The sequence below is a fragment of the Sus scrofa genome, chromosome 5 (genome assembly GCF_000003025.6).
Source record: "Sus scrofa isolate TJ Tabasco breed Duroc chromosome 5, Sscrofa11.1, whole genome shotgun sequence".
In the NCBI taxonomy this organism is placed as follows: Eukaryota; Metazoa; Chordata; class Mammalia; order Artiodactyla; family Suidae; genus Sus; species Sus scrofa.
The window spans coordinates 54,778,708-54,800,613 of NC_010447.5; the positions used below are offsets into that span (position 1 = coordinate 54,778,708).

Genomic DNA, 21,906 nt, shown 5'->3' on the forward strand with positions numbered 1-21,906 from the left:
TGGTGCAACTACCGTTTTGATCAATTTGTCTTTGATGGTCTAGGGCTACAGTATCCAGTATTGTAGCTATTAGACACATCTGGTTACTGGGCACTTGAAAGGTGGCTAGTCTGAGTTAAGATGTGCTGTAAAAATAGAATACACACTGACTTTTGAAGACAGTTTGAAAAGGATGTAAAAATCTCAATATGTGTTTAATTCTGATTATATGGTGAAATGACAACATTTTGGGTAAATCAACCTAAGTAAAAAATTACATTAAAATTTATTTCCACATGTTTCTTTTTACATTTCTTAATGTGACTAGTAGAAAACTCAATTGTGTGGCCCACATTATGTTTCTATTAGAGCTGACCTAGAGAAAATGAACAGAGAGAGTAAAAGAAAAGAAAGCACTAAGGAATAGGAAGAAGTATGATATGTAGAATCTAATTAGTCAATGGGTTAAGGAAAATTAAATTTGTGTGAGGACTCTAGGTATCAGAAAATACACGAAGAAAGGCTACCACACCTCAAGAAGGAGAAATGAAAAATATTGCTGCTAAGATGAATAATGTGGAGAACAGAGTTTGAACACTAAGAGGACAGGGCATAGTCAGTATTACTTTGCTTATCATGTGAACATTGGAATTTTCTCTTTTTTTCATTTTTTAAAGTTTTATTGAAATTTAGTTGATAACATTGGAATTTTCTCTTTCAGATTATGTACACCCGGTGTTTTTCTCAATCTGGTAGCATTTCAAATATGGGTGCTTAGTAGTTTTATTTCATAATCATGGAAAAACTGTTAACTCTTAAATGAACTCAATTGCTATGATACAATCAAAAGTTTAGTTCTTTTTCTTCATATATACTTATAAATCAAAATTCTGCACATCCATTTATTTATGCTCACAACAAAAATTTGTTTCCCTCTATGTGCTAGTTACTATCTTAGGAACTGTTATACCTGTCATTTAAGATGAATACCAAAAGGCTGAATCCTTGAATGTAATTACTCCTATTTCCTATTCATAAGTAGATCTTGTTATTTTAAAGTATTTCCATGGTGGTAGGTATATATAAAGAGAGATTAAAGACATTAACACCAAAAAGTCACATGCAGATACTTTAAATTTATCTTATTGGCAAAAAAAAAAAAAGAAAGAAAGAAAGAAATATCAAATAATGTCCAACTTGTGAATACTGATTCCCATCAGCCTAGGCAGACCTTGAAAGCTCACATTTATCAACATTACTGTTTCATCAGAGTAAATACATATCCTTATTTTATGGAATAATTAGGTCTAAATGTTCTCCATTTTATGTGTAGAAAGTAGTCACAGAGAGTTTTTGTGAAATATCACAGTCATATATAGAGAAAGAGTATTTTGATTTTGTAAATATTGAGAACCAGAATTACTGATCACTATTAAATAAAGTACTTTAAGTAATCTCAGTAATTAAGCTGACTTTTAATACTTATATTGACTAGGGAGTGTAAGATATATCACAGAACATTAAAATATAAATAATACTACAGTGCTCCAAGAGCATTTTTTTTTCAGATATTTATGTGCATGCACATACACATATGTATTTGGTATTTGCCACTTAAAAATTCCTGGTGATGTTAACATCTACCATATCTTTAGTTCTAGTTAGCTTTATAACTAATGGAAATGCCTTGGATTTTATGCTGAAGGAGATATTTGTTGCTGGCTCAGCATAGATAAATATCAGTGATTAATATGGTTGTTTTTCTTAACCAGTGCTCCTCACATTTATAGTTATTTTTCTTTCATGACTTGCAGAGAAATTCTAAAACTAGAGTTTACAGCCATAGGATGGTTAGTAGAGGGTCATAGTTTTGAAGAATTTCTGTGGGGCGTAAATTGATACTAACAGCAGCTACTCAAGGGAAAACTGCACATGAACGATATTGCCTCATTTTTCTTTCCTTTGTGTGTGTGTGTGTGTGTGTGTGTGTGTGTGTGTGTGTGTCTTTTTCTAGGGCCACACCCACGGCATATGGAGGTTCCCAGGCTAGGGGTCTAATCGGAGCTGTAGTTACCGGCCTATGCCACAGCCACAGCAATGTGAGATCTGAGCCACATCTGCAACCTACACCACAGCTCACGGCAATGCCGGATCCTTAACTCACTGAGCGTGGCCGGGGATCAAACCCGCAACCTCATGGATCCTAGTAGGATTTGTTAACCACTGAGCTACGACAGGAACTCCACTGCCTCATTTTTCTTAAGAATTTCCTCCAGCCTGTAAAAACACAACTATCACTACTGCCTCTTCACTTGTATATGTTTTTATTCCTTTGCAGATATGATACACAATATATACAATATCTGTACTATAAATTAAAAATAAAGTGAGATTGAATATACTACAAGGCATTTTTTTTAATCTAGAGGAAATGTTTTATAACAACTTTCAATTTTACAGTGCCCTCTTCACTAAGGTGTGCATTCACAAAAGGCAGGCAGCAGCATAACTACCTATATAAATGAAGTTAACTAAGACAGAGTCAGTAAGAAAGAAACATAGCAGTGAAGCTGGGAACTTGTTATCTTGGGCAAAAATATATGCTAAGCTCCAAGGAGTTATTTTTGGGGCATGGTATGTAAAATTTGTAATACACTCACCAATTTAGGAGATCAAAAATATGGATTTTATTCTATTTCAATGTTTTATTATTTTTCCCACAAACCTCCAGAGAACTGTGGACTTTACTAATACAAAACATCCAAGAACTAAGATTAAAATAGTACATTTAAGCCTTATTAAAGTGTATTATCTAATTTGAAATACTATGCAATTCAAATTTCCTAGCGAATTTCTTTACCTTTCTTAAGAAAAACAGAGCACAGGCTATATAAACCTCAATTAATTCAAAATTAGGGAGATTAATAATTCTTAGCTCTTAGAAGTAAACAATACTTTTGAGCAACAAAAATGACTTGATTGCTGCAGGTTAGCTATTATAGTTTTAGGTATAATGAAATTAAATTATGTTCCTGCATTTTGTTCTCATTTGTCATCATGGAAAAATCACGCAACAGCTTTGTGACTCTTTTTATCAAATCTGTTGATTAATGATGCTTGCACAATCACAATGCTTAAAAAAAAAAAACCTACGGGCTGAAATTTGCTATAAATTTACATGTTTGGGATTTCCTGTTGTGGCTCAGCAGAAACGAATCTGACTAGTATCCATGAGGATTCAGGTTCGATAGCTAACCTAACTCAGTGGGATAGGATCTGGTGGTGCCATTAGCTGTGGTGTAGGTCACTGATGTGGCTCAGATCTGGCATTGTGCTGTAGGCCAGCAGGTATAGCTCTGATTAGACCTCTAACCTGAGAACCTCCATATGCCATTGGTGTGCCCCCCCAAAAAATTGTACATGTTTGTTTCAATAATAAACAATCTTCACTTATCACAAGCTCTTCCTTTGGGGCACTGCCTTCAATGAAGGTATATAGAAAGTGTTCACATATTGGAACATTTTTTCTTGTGCAGTTATTGATTAGAATCAAATACAAACTTGTATGGTATGTTATTATTAATTTTTGGTTAACTATTTTTCAAAGATAGCAACCAGTTAATTTTAAAATGTTAAGAAAAGGACTTTGAAGGAAACCCAAAACCAAATTGAAGTAACTCAAGATACTCTTAATGAATGACTTACTAACTGAACATGGTTTTATTATTGTGTTTGATAACTCTCAAAGTTATATTCTTTCCTATGCTCTGACATGGTTCTATGGTTTAATAAGAGGAAAGCAGTTATGTAAAAGAGAAACACACCTTAATCTCCCTAGTCTATTTCTTTGCTCAAAGTAAATCTAAAGAGTTATAATAGAGTAGATTATAATGTTGGAATTCTTAGGCTGTTCTGAATGCACTGAAAATAATCAATGTTTTCAAGTTTGCCAAGTGAAATCCCTAATTTTATTGAGAATAAAAAGACTCCTCTTCTCAAGCCCCTCCCCACCCCCAGAATATATGCAACTGAGTTTTTACTGCTAATGAGTATGAGTATAATCTATTACCTTAAACTTTATATAATATTACTTAGCTTTTTTATTCACTGGTAATTAATAGTCTGATTTTTACGTTGAATAAAAGGTAATTCCAATTTATAATCAAATGTTTAAAGAATAAATTAATACCAATTGCCATGGGATTAGCTAAAATATATTTTAAATAGACGTTTTCTTAAGAAGATTATTTTAAACTTCTAATCAGATTTAATTTTTGAAGAGGACTTCCTCACCCTAATCAAAGGAATTCAACATTTTCTCTCTTATGAGAGGTCAAGAGAGAGAAAAAGGTCTCCAGATTAGATAGCCAGATCAAACTAATCAATGCTAGTTGTGAATAAAGAGGCAGATATTTTTTCTTAATTTAGATTTAAGAATATATATGACAGTTTCGAAGTAAGATTCTTAATTACCAAAGGTTTTCTTTTTCTGTTTTTTTTTTTAACTCTTTTTTTTTTTTTTTTTTTTTTTTTTGTCTTTTTGCTATTTCTTTGGGCCGCTCCCGCGGTATATGAAGGTTCCCAGGCTAGGGGTCTAATCGGAGCTGTAGCCACTGGCCTACGCCAGAGCCACAGCAACGCAGGATCCGAGCCGCGTCTGCAACCTACACCACAGCTCACGGCAACGCCGGATCGTTAACCCACTGAGCAAGGGCAGGGACCGAACCCGCAACCTCATGGTTCTTAGTCGGATTCGTTAACCACTGCGCCACGACGGGAACTCCATTTTAACTCTTTTTTTAAGTGCTCTGGAATTCTAGAATTCCTTGACAAAAGTCAGTTAAATAGTAAAGAAAAGTTTTGTTTTGTCTTGTTTAAATCAAGGATGTAAAACCTGGCCATAACTGTAAACAATAAGCCCAAACTGAATTTTCAAGAAAGATTATTCAGTTTCTCCTTATGCAGCACTTGTGTTTACTGTTGACAATGCAGTCATGATTTATTCAACAAAAGCTTTAAGGGCAGTAAATTTTATTGTTTCACACAGCAATTGACAAGGAAAATTGTCTTAAGTTGAATTAGAAAGTGAGACAGCAAGATTTTTGAGAAAAGAAATTTCTCAAATCACATAGATTAGGGCTAAAGAAGCAGAAAAACCTGCATTCCTAGTAAATGTTGGACTCTTAGATAATAAAAGATAAAATTATGAAGTAGCATTATACTTCATATATTATAAATATGTTTATAAAAATAAACCTTATGTGAGTCTAGGTGAAGGTCCAACTATTGTTACTCTGGAAAGAAAGGAGATGCAGGAACATCCTAGGAAAGTCTTTCTGTCCTTAACACTTTATAATGTAATGCATTAATGTAATGCATGTAATGGAAAAGAAAAGAGTTAAAGTTTCTGTCCTCAAGATTGCCACTGCGTAAGCCCAGGGGTCTGTCTGCTAGATAAGATCATGGGAAATTGAAAAGTGGTATTACCAAGGACAGTCCTACCATCGTAATTAATTTGGGAACTAAAGTCAGGAAAGTAATGATAGATGCTAATATTTTTTGTTACTTCTTTTTTTTTTTTTTTTTTTTTTTGTCTTTTGTTGTTGTTGTTGCTATTTCTTGGGCCGCTCCCGAGGCATATGGAGGTTCCCAGGCTAGGGGTTGAATCGGAGCTGTAGCCACCGGCCTACACCAGAGCCACAGCAACGCAGGATCCGAGCCGCGTCTGCAACCTACAGCACAGCTCACTGCAACGCCGGATCGTTAACCCACTGAGCAAGGGCAGGGACCGGACCCGCAACCTCAGGGTTCCTAGTCGGATTCGTTAACCACTGCGCCACGACGGGAACTCCCTTTTTGTTATTTCTTTATTCAAGTTATTCTGCCTCTAATTTGCCGATTCAGTACCCATACTTCATATTGCTCACAACTTTACGTCACCAAGAGCCTGAGATAAAACTGATAAAGTTATGATACTTTTATGTACTCTTTGCCCATAATTTTAAAACTCTGTTTATAAAGCAGTTTTTGATACTTAATGAAATTCTGTCTGATATTAATTGAAGTACCTGGTAAGAATAGCATGGTATGCAGGTGGAAGAGGTCTAAAACCTTCTCATTTTGAGATGAGTTATGGAGATGTGATATTAAAGTGAGTTACTGGATTTATAAAAAGCCTTTAATAGGCAGAGGCAGTGCCAGAGCAAGAGCCAGAGCCAGAGTTAGAATGGAATATTTTAATTGACAGAAAGAGTGTCATACTAGATTCAGATGAGTATTCAGTGAGTCGTGAAAATAATATAGTTTACTTATGAAAAGGGGAATTTTGGCTTGCTAGGAAAGTTGTTTCTTAATTTTTCAATATGCTACAAAATATAACATTTTGTTGTGTTGATCAAAGTCATTATTTGTGCAAGGTACTGTTTTTTAAAAATATATAGTTTCGAGTGGGTTAAGAATCCAGCTGCAGTAGCTTGGTCACCGTGGAGGCATGTGTTTGGTCCTGGACCAGCACTGTGGATCAAAGAGTGGATTAAGGAGTTCCCATCGTGGCGCAGTGGAAATTAATCCAACTAGGAACCATGAGGTTGTAGATTCGATCCCTGGCCTCACAAATGGGTTAAGGATCTGGCATTGTTGTGAGCTGTGTTGTCGGTCACAGACTTGGCTCAGATCTGGCATTGCTGTGGCTCTGGCATAGGCCAGCAGCAACAGCTCCAATTAGACCCCTAGCCTGGGAACCTCCATATGCCGCGGGTGTGGCCCTTAAAGGACAAAAAGATGGAAAACAACAACAAAAAAAGAGTGGGTTAAAAGGTCTGGTGTTGCCACAGTTGCTGGGTAGCTTGTGGCTGCAGGTTGGATTTAGTCTCTGCCCCGGGAAGTTCCATATGCCGTGGGTGAGGCCATAACAATAAAGTGTAAATTTTTTTTTTCATTGATTCAAAATTCTTAAGTCACTAATATTTCTAGCCTGTACTATATTGCTACTTGAAATGTTAACTGTGGACCATGAGTGTCAGTCTGTTAGAACTTTCTTCTTTCTCTTTCTCTACTCCAGATCAAGTAAGTCAGAATCTGTTTTTTAACAAGACCCTCAAGGAACTCATAGACACATTAAAATCAGAGGACACTGTTTTAACATATCCACATAAATGGAAATATGTGTGTAATTTGTTTCTACCTCTCTTCCTATTTATTTACATTTCCCCCTTTCCAGAATTTTATGTATTACTTTACTAACCTTGGTTAGGACAGATTAGTTCAATAAAGTGGCAAAATATGACCTAAAGAGGAAATTTTAAGAAATAGAGAATCACAAAAACACTGTTTAGCAAAGTTGTGAAAAAGAGTCCTGACCACAGACATTGAATTTTGATGATGAAAGGTCTTAGCTACTTCCTCAAAACTTGGTTGGTTCATCAAGTAGTTAATTATTGTGACTCTTTTAACAGACTGTTATTCCATGTGGAAGAAATGAAGAAGTTTAAATTTTGAGGATTTGCCCTCATCTAATCCAAAGTAGATGAGAAACTGCAAAAGTAGCAACTAAATGTAATTTATCACTATCTTCATAAAGCAGATTAAGAAACATAGTTCTTGGATAAGCAATGAGATCCTGCTGTGTAGCACTGGGAACTCTGTCTAGTCATTTATAATGGAGCACGATAATGTGAGAAAAAGAATGTGTATATGTATGTGTGACCGGGTCACCTTGCTGTACAGTAGAAAATTGATGGAAAACTGTTAAGCCAGCTATAATGGAAAAAATAAAAATCACTTAAAAAAAAAACAATAAAAGAAACAGTTCTGATAACATAAGGGGATCTTAAAATGAAAAAGTACATTATTTTTAAACACAAAAGTAATAGTGTGTTCAGGGTGGGAGGGGGAATGTATTTCTATTTTTAGTTTATTATATTTTAACAGCCATATAATATTTTTAATTTACTCGATTATGCTTTACAGGATCTCTAAGCAATCCATATGTAATGAAAGGACTAGTAGAGGCTTAATAAAAGTTTTACATTTGGAATTAAAGATTACTAAAATATAATTCTGCAGTTCATTTTTAAAGTAGAAAAATATACTAAAAATCAGGTTTTAAAAGGAAAAGAATTTGAAGTTAAAGGAAGCTAACTCATTTTGCCTAATCAACAGTGATAGAGAGTAGTGTTATCAATAGAGGAAGGATTTGTTTTCATATTATTTATTTTCTTAAACAGTCTCAAGATTCAAAAAAGAAAACCAACTTTATTCAGAAATTTGGAAATGACGGTTAATGTCTACCTTAAGTGAATGTGATTTTTCCCTTTATTCAAATCATTTCTAAACATTTCTTTATTAAAAATGTTGAAAAATTTTATATGTCAGAAAATGAGTGTTCTGCAAATTATGTATCCTTTCCTTGAGTTTGACCTGAAAGCTGTATGTTTAATTATAAGCTCATATTTGGTGTACAGTATATGGTCATTATTCTTTTTTAATTTATTTTTTATTAGGGTATGGTTAATTTAACAGTATTGAGTCAGTTTCTATTGCACAGCATAGTGACTCAGTCATACACATATATACAATTCTTTTCTCTTGTTATCTTCCATCATGGTCTATCCCAAGAAAATGGATATAGTTCCCTGTGCTATACAGTAGGACCTCATTACTTACCCACCCTAAATGCAATAGTTTGTATCTACTAACCCCAAACTCCCCATTCATCCCACTTCCTCCCCCCATCCCCTTGGCAACTGAAAGTCTGTTCTCCCTGTCCATGAGTCTTTTTCTGTTTTGTAGATAGGTTCATTTGTGCTGTATTTTAGATTCCACATAGAAGTGAGATCATTATTCTGAATGAAGTATTATTCTGTAATTTTTTTTTACAAGTGGCATTTTAAAGTGAAAGGAGTCTTTGCAATAGAATGGAAAGACCCTAGGCTTCAGAGTCAGATTAACTTCTGCCATCTCAACTTTGCTGTTTCCAAAAGTATGACCTTTAAGGAAGTCATTCAGTTTCTTTTAGCCTCAATTTTCCCATGTGTAAAATGGGAATAATCATGCTTTTCTTATATGAGAATGAATGGTATCACATGTGAAAATTCTAGCTCGTAAGAGGCTTTTAATAAGTGAAGTAAATTTTCTTGTTGTTGTTTTTATTATTACTCTCATGTCCATGCCCCTTCCTTAAGCATTCCTGCTTTTATCAGAGATCTAGTTTTCCAAGTGCATAGTTTTCTTTCTGGGTATTAATATATATGTATATAAAATTATATATATAATTTATATTTATTATATATTATACATATATAACTATATATATATTTATTATTATTTTTTAAACTGGTATTCATTTGAACTCCTGTTGGGCCTTCTGGGAAGGGAAATTCCTCCTTCAGAGTACTGCCAACCTCTTCATCTGTCTTCTTGATTCCATCCTCTCTCAACTCCTCACCCTTGTTGTGTTGCCTGACTTCAATACTTCCCGCTCCGTTGGTTCTTTCCTTTCAGTTTACGAATGTTTTCAAATCCCTCTTATCCACATTCCCAAAATCTCCAGACACATTCTCCTCAGGTTTTAAACCCCATTTTTCTCCAGGCTTTTACCCCTGCACATGACTTCTAGAGAGTAGTGCTTATGTGTTTCTGTGTATCACCTTCCATTCTCCTTAGCTCATTGCTGTCTTGTTTTTTTTCTCCTCCGTTTTACTAAACTTGTTCTTACTTGGATTACCAACTTACTTCCTAATTGCAAAATTAAATGATTATTTTTCAATCCTCACCTAATGTTTGTTTTCAGCATTTGACACTATATTTACTTAGTATTTGAAACTTAGTCTTTTCTTCTTGCAAAAGGCACATTTTCCAAGGTATCCTATAATTTAAATTTTTTTTTCCCATTTCCTTGTTCTGCTTCTCTTCCTCCCTTCATCTTTTAAATGTTAATATTATCAGGATCCTTTCTTTTGTCACTTTCCCTATGTGATCTTGTCTATTTCAAAGACTTCCATTACCTTGAGAATCAGTGATTCCCTAATCCACACCATATTTCCTAAATCTGATCTACTTTCTCAATATCAGATGCCTTGTGGCACTCACCTGCTTAGCATGTCTCAGATTTGACTACTTTATACTCTAAAACTTATGTTTCTCTGATAGCTCTATCATTGTTATTGAACTTGCATCGAAACTGGTCGTCATCTGTACTCCCTTCTGTGCAATCTCACTGCCAACCAAAGAGTGTCACTCTCCATCTGTCTCTGTAAGGACTGGGCCACTAGCCACTGCAGTTTTTCTGACTTTTATATCCTCAAAGGAATTTAGGGCAGAGATCAGGAATGAGGCACTCTGTGCTCTGGAAAAACTGACAGATCTGGCTTTCAGAGAGAGATTTTCAGGATAAAATTTTATGAACCCAATTTCTTGCATCTTACAAAAGTGCTAGAAACTAAGATATCTATGCCTCCTGACCAGCAGTTACCTTCTACCAAGACATGTGTTTGATTGCATGTTCTCCTTTTCCAAAATCACATCAGCTAGCCTCTCCCCAGTAACTCTTTAGAGCAGCTCCTCAGAACTAGCTGTCCCACATCCCCGGCTGTAGTCCTCAATTAAGTACCCAAATAAAAACTGAAACTCACAGCTCTCAAGTTATGCATTTTTAGTTTAGTGGATACCACATATATCCATTAATTCCACCATTTTTATACCTTAGAGGTTTAATACTTCCTACCTCAGAGATTTAATACTTCCCATTTAGCCTCACTTTGTCATCTTAGCTCAAGCTCTGCCATCTTTTGTATGTTCAGTAATGGTCTCCTAACTCCAGTTTCTCTTTTTAAGCATTTATTATTATTCATATGGTCACTTAAATGATTCTTCCACCCTCAAAGTAATTTATTTCCTTAGTTTCCTGATAGCAAAAAAAGCATGTTCACTGTAGAAATTCTGAGTATAAAAAAGAAATGAATAAATATCATCGGTATTATAATTCTTTTTCAAAGTGTAACTACTCCAACATTTTAGTGTATAGGATTTTATGTAGTGCATAGGATTACATTTTCTTGTACGGGATTTCTAGTTCTTTTCCAAATAGATATATACTTATTTTAACAAATATTAATATATTAAAATGTTGTTTGAAAATATATCTTTTCACTCAAGAATGGTGATGCATTTTATGTTGACTGACTTTTATTAATTTATAAATTCTATGACATGTTATAATAAAATTATGTTCATAATTAGTTTTACCACTTTTTGAGTATTATTAGAGATTTAGTTTTTTGGTTATTCTTAGAATTCATGTTATGATGAATGTACTCTGCATCCAAATATTTTTGTGTAATTATGATTGATTCTTTAGAAATATTGGGTAGAAGCAGAATTGGTTGAAACAGATGATCTGTTTCTACATTTCTATAGACTTTTAACACATTTTTGACAAAATTACCTTTAGAGAGTGCTGTATCAATTTAAATTCCTAACAGCTGTTTGGATTTCATCCATTTTCCCACTGAATTTCATCATAATAAATATTTTAACAATTTTGATGGGCAAAAATGGCATCTCATTGTTTTTTTTAAATTTTAAAAAATTATTTTAGGGGTGTAACTGTGGCATATGGAAGTTCCCAGGCTAAGGGTCAAATCAGAGCTGCAACTGCTGGCCTATACCACAGCCACAGCAACATTGGATTTGAGCTACCTCTGTGACCTACACCACAGCTCTCAGCAATGCCAGATCCTTAACCCACTGAGTGGGGGCAGGGATCGAACTTGCATCCTCATGTTTACTAGTCAGGTTTGTTACTGCTGAGCCACAGTGGGAACTCCTGGCATCTCATTGTTTTAATTGCATGTTTGTCATTAGTTTAACTCTTTAAATAATTTCTTGTCCGTTGAATTTCTATTTGCATGCTTTGCCCGTTTTCTTCTTGATAATTAGTTTTCAAAGCTTAAGCATATTTTATATATTCTAAAGCTGTTAACATTTTGTCATATAGTACTGATTTCTTTCCTCAGTATTTTCCCTTTAAATACAAATTGGTCATTGACTTTTTTTCTTTGTTCTTTTTAAAGCCGCAGAGATTTAGTACTTCCTACCTCAAAGATTTAATACTTCTTGTTTAGCCTCACTGCTGTCACCTTAGCTCCTGGAAGTTCCTGGGCTAGGGGTAGAATTGGAGCTATGGGTGCCAGTCTATACCACAGCCACAGCAACAGCAAATTTGCGCCACATCTGAGATCTACACTGTAGCTCATGGCAATGCTGGATCCTTAATCCATTGAGCAGAGCTAGGGATCAAACCCTCATCCTCATGGATAGTGGTTGGGTTCATTATTGCTGAGCCACAATAGGAACTCCAAGGTCACTGGCTTTCATTTTCACCATTTCCTTATACTTGCTGTTAATTCATCTCTCTGATCCATAGGTAATTGGTATATAATAATACCAATACTACCCTCACAATAGGTAACTGTAATAATAGATTATGGGTTTATGAATTTTCTTACTAAGTAAGAAGGCAAAGATTTTATGTAAATTATCTTTGTATTCTTAGTAATAAACCAAATCCCCTGCATATGTGTGTGCACAGTAGATGTGGAATTGGTCTGTTATAATCCCTGCACACTTGCACCTGCAGACCCTTGCAAAACTGCATGTATTTTCCACCCTATGCTCTGGCATGAAGATCCATTTGCTATTTTCTGTGTCCTACTCAAGAGCTTTTGAAGTACTGTTTTTTTTTTTTTTTTTTTTTTTTTTTGTCTTTTGTTGTTGTTGTTGCTATTTCTTGGGCCGCTCCCGAGGCATATGGAGGTTCCCAGGCTAGGGGTTGAATCGGAGCTGTAGCCACTGGCCTACACCAGAGCCACAGCAACGCGGGATCCGAGCCGCGTCTGCAACCTACAGCACAGCTCACGGCAACGCCGGATCGTTAACCCACTGAGCAAGGGCAGGGACCGAACCCGCAACCTCAGGGTTCCTAGTCGGATTCGTTAACCACTGCGCCACGACGGGAACTCCTGAAGTACTGTTTTATAGTTAAAAGCCAATATTATTTACATAGGCAGCCAAAACCTGGTTTTGAATTCAGTCTTCGCTCTACCAGCTTCCTAGTTGTATCCCTTTGAACAAAGCCTCAGATTGCCCATCCGTAAAAAGGGTCATTACAGTATTTATCTCATTGATATATTTTGAGACTTAGATGTTTATCCAATAGGAGGCAAGCAAATAATTAGCACTTAATAAATGACAACTGTTATTATCATTGCAATCAAAGTTAGTTGGGTACTGCAGATAAAGTGTGGTACTATAACTATTAGAGTTTAAATTATTACTCATTGCATTATTAACATATTACATGTTACCTGTGTTCCTTCTACCAAATATATTTTGAACAAATGCCTAAGTCTTTAAGGGCATATTTTTAAGACAAATTACATAGGATTAAACTAAAAAATCTAAATGAAATATATATTCCTTTAGATATTAGAAAGAATAGTCATCAATATTCTACTTATTAAAATAAATCATATCAATAAAGATAGATAAATAGTAAGCAAATTCCAGATATGTACGTATCCTTCAATTTCCACTAGATAATAACTGACTGTAATTTTCTACAGTAATACTTATTTCCTATCTTAAATAAAACCAGGTAAATGAATTCTTAATAGAAATAAATTAATATAAAAACATTTTATGTATGTATTTATTTATGTATTTTTAGGGCCCCATCCAAGGCATATGGAGGTTTCCAGGCTAGGGATCAGACTGAAGCTGTAGCTGCAGGCCTACACCACAGCCACAACAACGTCCGATCTGAGGTGCGCCTGCGAGGTACACCATAGCTCATGGCAACACAGGATCCTTAACCCACTGATTGAGGTCAGAGATCAAACCTATGTCCTCGTGGATGCTAATTAGATTTGTTTCCACTGAGCCATGACAGGACTCCAATATAAAAACATTTTAGACATCTATTGTTTATGTTAGCAAGAAAAAAAGGGAGTTCCTATCATGGCTCAGTGGTTATCGAATTCGACTGGCTACCATGAGGTTGTGGGTCCAATCCCTGGCCTCGCTCAGTGGGTTAAGGATCTGGCGTTGCTGTGAGCTGTGGTGTAGGTCACAGATGTGGCTCAGATCCCACGTTGCTGTGGCTGTGGCATAGGCCTGTGACTACAGCTCCGATTAGACCCCTAGCCTAGGACCCTCCATGTGCTGTGGGTGTGGCCCTAGAAAAGACCAAAAAAGGAAAAAAAAGAAAGAAAAAGAGTCAAATATATGCACAGCATTTTTAGTACAAATTATGGACGATTTACCCATTTGAAACAGTAACTAAGTAACGGTCTTAAATTATAAATTTTCTCCACATTTCACTTTTCCAAATTTCTTTCTCTTTAGCATTTTTGCTTTCTGGATGACATCTCCTACTAATCATACTCAATGCAAATATTTGATAATGGTTTTTGTTCTTTGCATTTAATATTTTGGCATCAACCAAATTCCAGATGTATATTTGGAGACTTGCATGTTCAAAAGATGATTTTTAATGAGTAGTCAGTGTAAGATTACATCCACCCAAGTATTTCTTCTTGGTCTTTGGATATACTGTCAAAATCTGTTGAGAGAAGTAAGAGCCCAGGTGTTCTCTCAAATAGACAAGGAGAAGGGGAAATATCTGTGACCTTAGTGCAATGAAACATCTGTAATTTCATTTAAATATTTATTATTATTTTGTAATACTGTGAACAGAAAAAGGAAAAAAAAAATCTGTCTTAAAAGCCACAGTTAACATTGTATAGTAAAAGACAATTACCCACAAGATATTTTCAAACACATTCGTGGTAGAGTAACAATGACAATAACAATGGGTCTCTCAAAAGAAATACATTTTTATTTCCATAAGACTGTTGTCAATCTTTAGGTATTTATAGGAGCACAAAGGGGAAATGTAAATACCAGGAGTGAAATATGCAATAGCAGGAGAATTTCAGGACAATAATTATTGTGGTATTCCTTGAGAAGGTAAGTTTTCTATCAAATAAGTGTTTGCTGTTGATATCTACAAGAGAACAGGTTTTCTAATTGTTTTTTAATGAGCTGCCTGAATAAGGAAATATAAAGATGTGTTAAAACTTACTTTTATGAAAATGTTATAAATGTCATATTCAAACCCTCTGTGATTTTGAAAAATCAGTATTTAATCAGCATGCTATTATTCTAAGTCAAAAATTATTTTTTTCAAAGAATTTTTTTTTTTCAATTTGTTATCAGTCCTAATATGCTTTATTACAGGTAAGGTGACTTGACTTGCTCAGGATTTTCTTGGTTTCCAAACTGAAAGCCCCATCTCCTGGGAGCTGCCTCAGTCCTGGGCAAACTGAGATGGTTGGTCACCCTAGTTACAAGTCACTTATATGCATTTTGCTATCAGTACACAAAATACCAAATAAAACCAAGAATAAGACAGTCAATATGACTCATAGAATTTCAGATTCACCTTAAAGGGAACAAAATTGATTATAAGAGTATATTATTTCTACAAAGTTTATTTAAAAGAAAAGAAAGAAGGAGTTCCCGTCGTGGCGCAGCAGAAATGAATCCTACTAGAAACCATGAGGTTGTGGGTTCGATCCCTGGCCTTGCTCAGTGGGTTAAGGATCCGGCATTGCCGTGAGCTGGTGTAGGTCGCAGATGTGGCTTGGATCCCGAGTTGCTATGGCTCTGGTGTAGGCTGGAGGCAAGCTCTGATCAGACCCTAACCTGGGAACCTCCATATGCCGCAGGTACAGCCCTAAAAAGACAAAAGACCAAAAAAAAAAAAAGAAAAAAGAAAAAAAAAAGAAAAAAAGAAAAAGAAAAGAAAGAAGAAAGAAAAGTGCTGCTTAACATAGATTGTAACAATGATCAAAATTTACCTCAATCAGATACTTACTTTTGTAAAAATTCTTCATAGCCACATATACTTAGAAGGTGATCTTTAGATGATAACTGGTCATTGGTGCAAAGATGTAGAATTTCTGCGATTAGGTCTTTCACAAGATAATTAGCTGAAAACAGAGTTGAGCAATAAGTTACTAAAAGCTTATATATTCGCTGGGGAAAAGATTTTGATCACAAGAAATGATACACACATTATGAACTATTGTAACTGTCTAGCTTCATCAAGAGGAATTAAAATGAGATGCATCTCATATTAGACTGGTTGGATTGGAGATTTTTTAAAAAAAATATTGTTTGTATTTTCGTTGATCAGTCTATCTTCATGTAACCTAACAGAGCTAGGTATATTTTGTGCCTCATTCTAAAACCTTTGGGAATTGTAAATCTGTGTAAAAAATATTCTGCTGTGGTTACCCTTAGGGATTTGAGAGATGCCAGAGAGATTACACAGTGAGTGCTAAATGGCAATCCAGGCATCTAACCTAAATCTGTCATATTCAAAATTCTGTGCTCTTAATAATTCTAAGTCTTCACAGCTGATCATTCTTTTCCTGTGTAGGAATCACCCCATGTTCTGCCTGGGACAACCTTATAATATCCTTGAAGAACATGTACTCTGTCTCTCTCCACCTTTTCTGGGACTCATAGTGTCAGCATATTATAGGGTCAAGTCCTTTGTTTTCTCATATTCACATTCCATAATACCACCTCCCCCAAACTCTTATATGCATAGGCCATTTACTAGTGCTCAGAACCATGCTGAGTTATTATAATTACATTTGTCTATGAAATATTTTTCTAATTGTAAATGATAAATAGTATGGGATTCACTTATCATATGTGATAATGCCTAAAAATTATATATATATATATATATATATATACATACACATATGTATACTCAATTGCATTTGTTTGAGTTGTGTTTTATCAGCAATTAATGTGTTTATTTTGCTGTGGCTTCTTTTACTGCCACACGTTTTTGTTTGGGAAGGATTTGACACAAATTGGCTAACAAAAAGTAGTGCAATTGATATTGTTGGACTTGCCCTAGAAGAAAAAACGGAAGAATATAAGGCTGGATTTCCAAGTGTAGGATTTATGGTAGATCAAGTTGTTATCAATAAAATGGTTAAAGAAAAAAATGGTAAAGATCATCAGAAAATTAAAGATTGTGGAAATGCCTTGACATAGGAAAGAGTATCTTATACATGCTATTGCTTGGGAATGTTGACTGAAATTGTATGATTTGAAGCTAGAAGGAAATATGGCCACAGGCAAAATTAAGACTCTAAAGGCTTTGACAAGAAGGGGAGAGCATTGCCAATGTAAGATGGCAAGACAATATCTCCAGAGACACCAGTTTACTTTAGTTAATTTAACTTTTTCATTTCCAAGACTATCCCTCTGCTATTTGGGGACATGCATGCATTCATTATTTCACTACAGTCATCTTTGCAGTTTACATGAAAGAATCCATAATCCAGTTTCTAGCCGATACTCTTCTCCTGTGTTTTGGTGTACTATCTCCTACTACCTGCTTCATGTTACTCTTTGGATGTTTCATTGTAGCTTCAAATTCTGCATGTCTGTATCTGAAATTGTCATTTTTCTCCATGAAGCCAACTATTAAGTGTCTGTGAGTTAAACTTCTCATCCATATTGTAAGCCTACAAGTATTATGGCTTCTTTCAAGCAGACTTTATACTTGTGTCTTCAGTTTAGCAGCTAATATAATTATTTTCTCAATTTCTTGTAGTTAGCAACTTCATGCAGTCCTTCTCAATGTGTTGGCTATTGCCTACCACCCTGAAAAAGCTATGGCCCGTTTGAGATCATTTAATTTTCCTACTCTGCACCTTATATCTCATTTTAATGCATCTTCTTCCATCCCTTGTGCCTCTTTTGAGATAAGTATCAGTGCTTTTTGCTAAATCTTACTTGTTCACATGTGATCCTTCCAACACTGGTTTCCAGTTGCATCAGTTAAAGTTCTTATATACATATTTTAAAAAAGTCCTTTTATATACATATTTAATATCCCTGATGTTAAAGAAGCTGTTGTCTTTTCTTTAAGATGTTCTGTTTCTATTTAATCTTCCAATAAAATCACCCCTCATCCATTCTATTCCTTTAGGATTCTTCCCCCTTTCCTTCCTTTCTTCTTTCCTTCCTTCCTTCCTTCCTTCCTTTCTTCCTTCTGTCAAACTTCTTTAAAGAGTAGACAGCTTCTGGGAGTTCCCATCGTGGCGCAGCGGTTAACGAATCCGACTAGGAACCATGAGGTTGTGGGTTCGATCCCTTGCCCCTGCTCAGTGGGTTAACGATCCGGCGTTGCCGTGAGCTGTGGTGTAGGTTGCAGATGCGGCTCAGATCCCGCGTTGCTGTGGCTCTGGCGTAGGCCAGTGGCTACAGCTCCGATTAGACCCCTAGCCTGGGAACCTCCATATGCCGCGGAAGTGGCCCCCCAAAAATAGCAAAAAGACAAAAAAAAAAAAAAAAGAGAGTAGATAGCTTCTGCAAATACTATTACTCTTCAGTCTTTTTTCAAACTGACTTCTGCTTCCACCACTTTGTAGATCACAAGTGGACTCCTAACTCAGGAGTCACTAAATCTAACTAACTCCTAACTCAGGAGTCATCTAAATCTAGAAAATAGTTGAAAGTAAAGATGCTGACACTAGAATAACTCAAGTTGGACTAAAGGACTGGGGAATCATCTTCATTGAAGTGATAGCTGAAGATTGTAAAACAGTATTCCTTATTCAAAATGCCTGCTCCTCTCAAAGGATTCTATTTTCTCACTATGGGGGAAGCAGAATTCTCTTTGGATGAAAACCTTTCACCCTTCTCCTCTTTTGTACTTATCTAGATTTCATTATTCCTTAAGTTTCCAGCAACAGCTTCTATCTTTTATTGGTCGTTCTTGAAATACTCTTCAGACTCTCGTTATTTAGAGTACATCTGTATTGCTAGTAAAACACTAATATAACGTGGTGAAAGGATCACAGTTTTGGCATAAAGATTATTTTAGAGTGAAAACATCTGAAATCTTAGCTGCACTTTTCTTATGTGACTAAAGCAGAGCTCCCCTAATACAGGTGCTATTAACTTCCTTCTGAGAGAGTTTCCTGAAAATTCCAGGAAAGACACAGACTGCCCATCCATTAGCATAAAAATATACATATGTATTTCTTTACTGAAGCTCTAAACACCTCCCCCACCACATACACACAGTCATGTTTACATTAGGATGGTATATAAACCTTTACCTCTGGGTATTTAGCAGGTGACTCATTACTAAATAACCCCTGCCTGCACTGTAAATAAACCTTATCTTTTGTCCTGTTAATCTATCTATTGTCAGTTACCTCACAGTCCTAATCCCCCTTCAAATTTAATAGGATATGCTATTCTGTATATTTTCATAAATGTATCCTTCTCCTCTACTTCTTCCTCCTTCCCCTGTAGCTCACTCCTCCTCCTCCTTATAAACACTTTTAATGTCTTTGAGGCTGCAGATATCTTCTTTACCACTGTACATCTCTAACACCTAATACAATGACCAAATCACTTTACTGAAACCTCTCATAAAAGTCAAAAATGGCCTCTAGCTTGCCAGATCTAATGAAGGAATATCTAGAGAGAGAGTGAGAGAGCTATCTTGGAAATTAAATATTGTAATATGGAAGAATAGAAGTGGTCTCCCTAGTTCATAATCATTTCCTCTTGTCCAGCAACTGAAGTCAGCATAACCCAGAGGCTAGGCCATTCTGATTGGATCAAAGTGTAGCATCATTGATCTTGGCTGTGTAGTCAGAATCCTGGTTTTAGAAATCTGGAAGTAGATCCAAAGGGAGATGGAACTTTCTTTAGGTAGCTGGCCAAATATCATTTAAGCTTGAGAGCTTGGCTTTCCATGTGTGCTGGAAAAGCTGGGGAAATGAGTCAGCAGAAAACAGGAAAAATATAAGAAGAAATTATACATAGAGGAAGAGAGGAGGTGAGAAACATATATGTATTTTAGACTGCATATTCATCAATGCTTTTATTCCCAAATCTTTGCTGAATTCCTACTCTTAAATTCTATAAGATTTTTTTTTTTTTTTCCTGCTTCAGTCAACAGGAGTTGGTTGCTGTTAGTTTCAAACCAGATGGTCCTAACTAATACTCCTGTATAACATTATTATATTTGCAATCATCTGTATTAACTTGAAGCCTTGGCTAGAGTAAGAATGAAAAAGAGCCAAATATAGTAATAATAATAGTGATGATGATGAAAAGATTTACTGGGTCATTATATGTTAAGAAACAACAGTTGATATTTATGTAACAGGGGATAACAAATCTGACTCTATATTGGATCTGCTTTAACCTTCTACTTTAACCTTTAATCTTTGTATTCTGTTGTTTTTGCTGAAAGTTAACTACTAAAAGCATGTTGCCTGTAGTTTAAAGTATACATAATGGCCCTTATTCAGGAACCCTGCCTCCCATGCCTGAGCGTAAGCTAAAATACTTTTATTTAGCTCACAGGAAACATCTTGACCCGGCCCACCAATGAATGGCTATAGTCAAGAAGTTAACACATACGTTCCAGAGTGTGGGAGGAAGCAGGAAATATTTCCAACAGCTTATGCCTCTTTTACTTTACCTCCTCACCCACCCTCATCTTTGCTCTATGAAAGAAACTAGCATCCAAACCCAGGCAAGATGGATCTTTGGGACACGAGTCTACCATTTTGGTTTGCTGGCTCTCTGAGGAAAGTCACTATTTCTTGCCCCAACACCTCTTCTCTTGATTTATTGGTCTGTCCTGTGGAAGCCATTTGAGCTTGGGCTTGGTAACATGTAGAAACTTATTTAATAGCAACTAATTTTGTTAGAAAAACTATATTATTTTGTGAAATAGTTGACTATAACAGTCAAATATTAAACAACTTTAAATAGAGTCTAAAACATTGCAGAAATAAGAATCATCTGGTGAGTTTGATAAATTATGGATACCTGGGACCCATCCCCTGAGAATCTGATTCAATATATCTGCTAACTAAGGTGGTCGGGACAGGGCTGTTATAGTTCTTATTATGGAGATGGACTGCATATCACTAGTCTATCTGCCAATTTATTTACATTTGAATAAAATAGTTCTTTATAAAGAATATGAACAGCCATTTTCCCCTACATAGTCTTTAGAATCTTTTTAAAATTTAGCTTTTATTTTTAATATGCTAAAAATTTGCTATATACTTGATATTTCACAGCAAGAAAATAAGGTGTCCTGGGGTGAGCTATGAAGAGAGTTCTTAAAACACAATAGCTAAACAAATGTTAAAGGATTTCTAGCTGTTTTCCTCTTACTTCACTTTAGGGCAAAATACTAGCTAATAATGCTTCTTTTAATGATTTCAGTCTATGGGCTCAAGGCTAGGTTGCCTATACCAACTTTATGTAGATTCTTATACTTACTTGTAAGGTTGCTTACCATATGGCATAAAATGAAGTTGTTGTGTTGAGTTATCAGTAAAAATACTTATATTAAATTTAGTATTAGGAAAGAGCCTATATGGAAATGCTGTAGTCGTGCTCCAGATCTTCCCCGAATTGGAGTTAATGTCATCTGCATGATAGGTTTCTCTTATTCTGAAAAATAAGTATGCAGAAATACGTAGGACAAGATTATAAGAAACTTCATGCAGGGTTTTGCTATGGAAGATTTAAAATATGAAAATAACCAGCCACTGATTTGTGATCCTGGTTATACAAACTTGTGATACTGGTTACACTGTTAGCTTAGACTAGACTGGTAAAGATTATAACTAACCCTAAACAACTATAAAAGCCAAACTTTAAGTTTTTCCAGGGGCACCTCATATGAAGTATTAAGAATGCATTGTCATTCATGAAACATGAAAGTTCACTCTGAACAATGATTGCTTCTTCATTGGCTTTGCCTTTGAAGCCTGAACTCCTCTTGGTTTT

The 21,906-nt window shown here is 35.5% G+C and overlaps 1 protein-coding gene across 8 annotated transcripts in view; it reads right to left on the reverse strand.

Moving 5' to 3' along the window:
- PIK3C2G (phosphatidylinositol-4-phosphate 3-kinase catalytic subunit type 2 gamma) overlaps positions 1-21,906 on the reverse strand; it is a 374,898-nt gene that overhangs the window by 304,085 nt on the left and 48,907 nt on the right. For all 8 annotated transcript variants that reach the window (XM_021092290.1, XM_021092292.1, XM_021092289.1 and 5 more), the window contains 2 exons: positions 21,410-21,567; positions 15,917-16,031 (listed from right to left, as the gene is read on the reverse strand). In XM_021092290.1, coding sequence (XP_020947949.1) covers positions 15,917-16,031; positions 21,410-21,567 — 273 coding nt within the window. The remainder of the gene's footprint in view (positions 1-15,916; positions 16,032-21,409; positions 21,568-21,906) is intronic.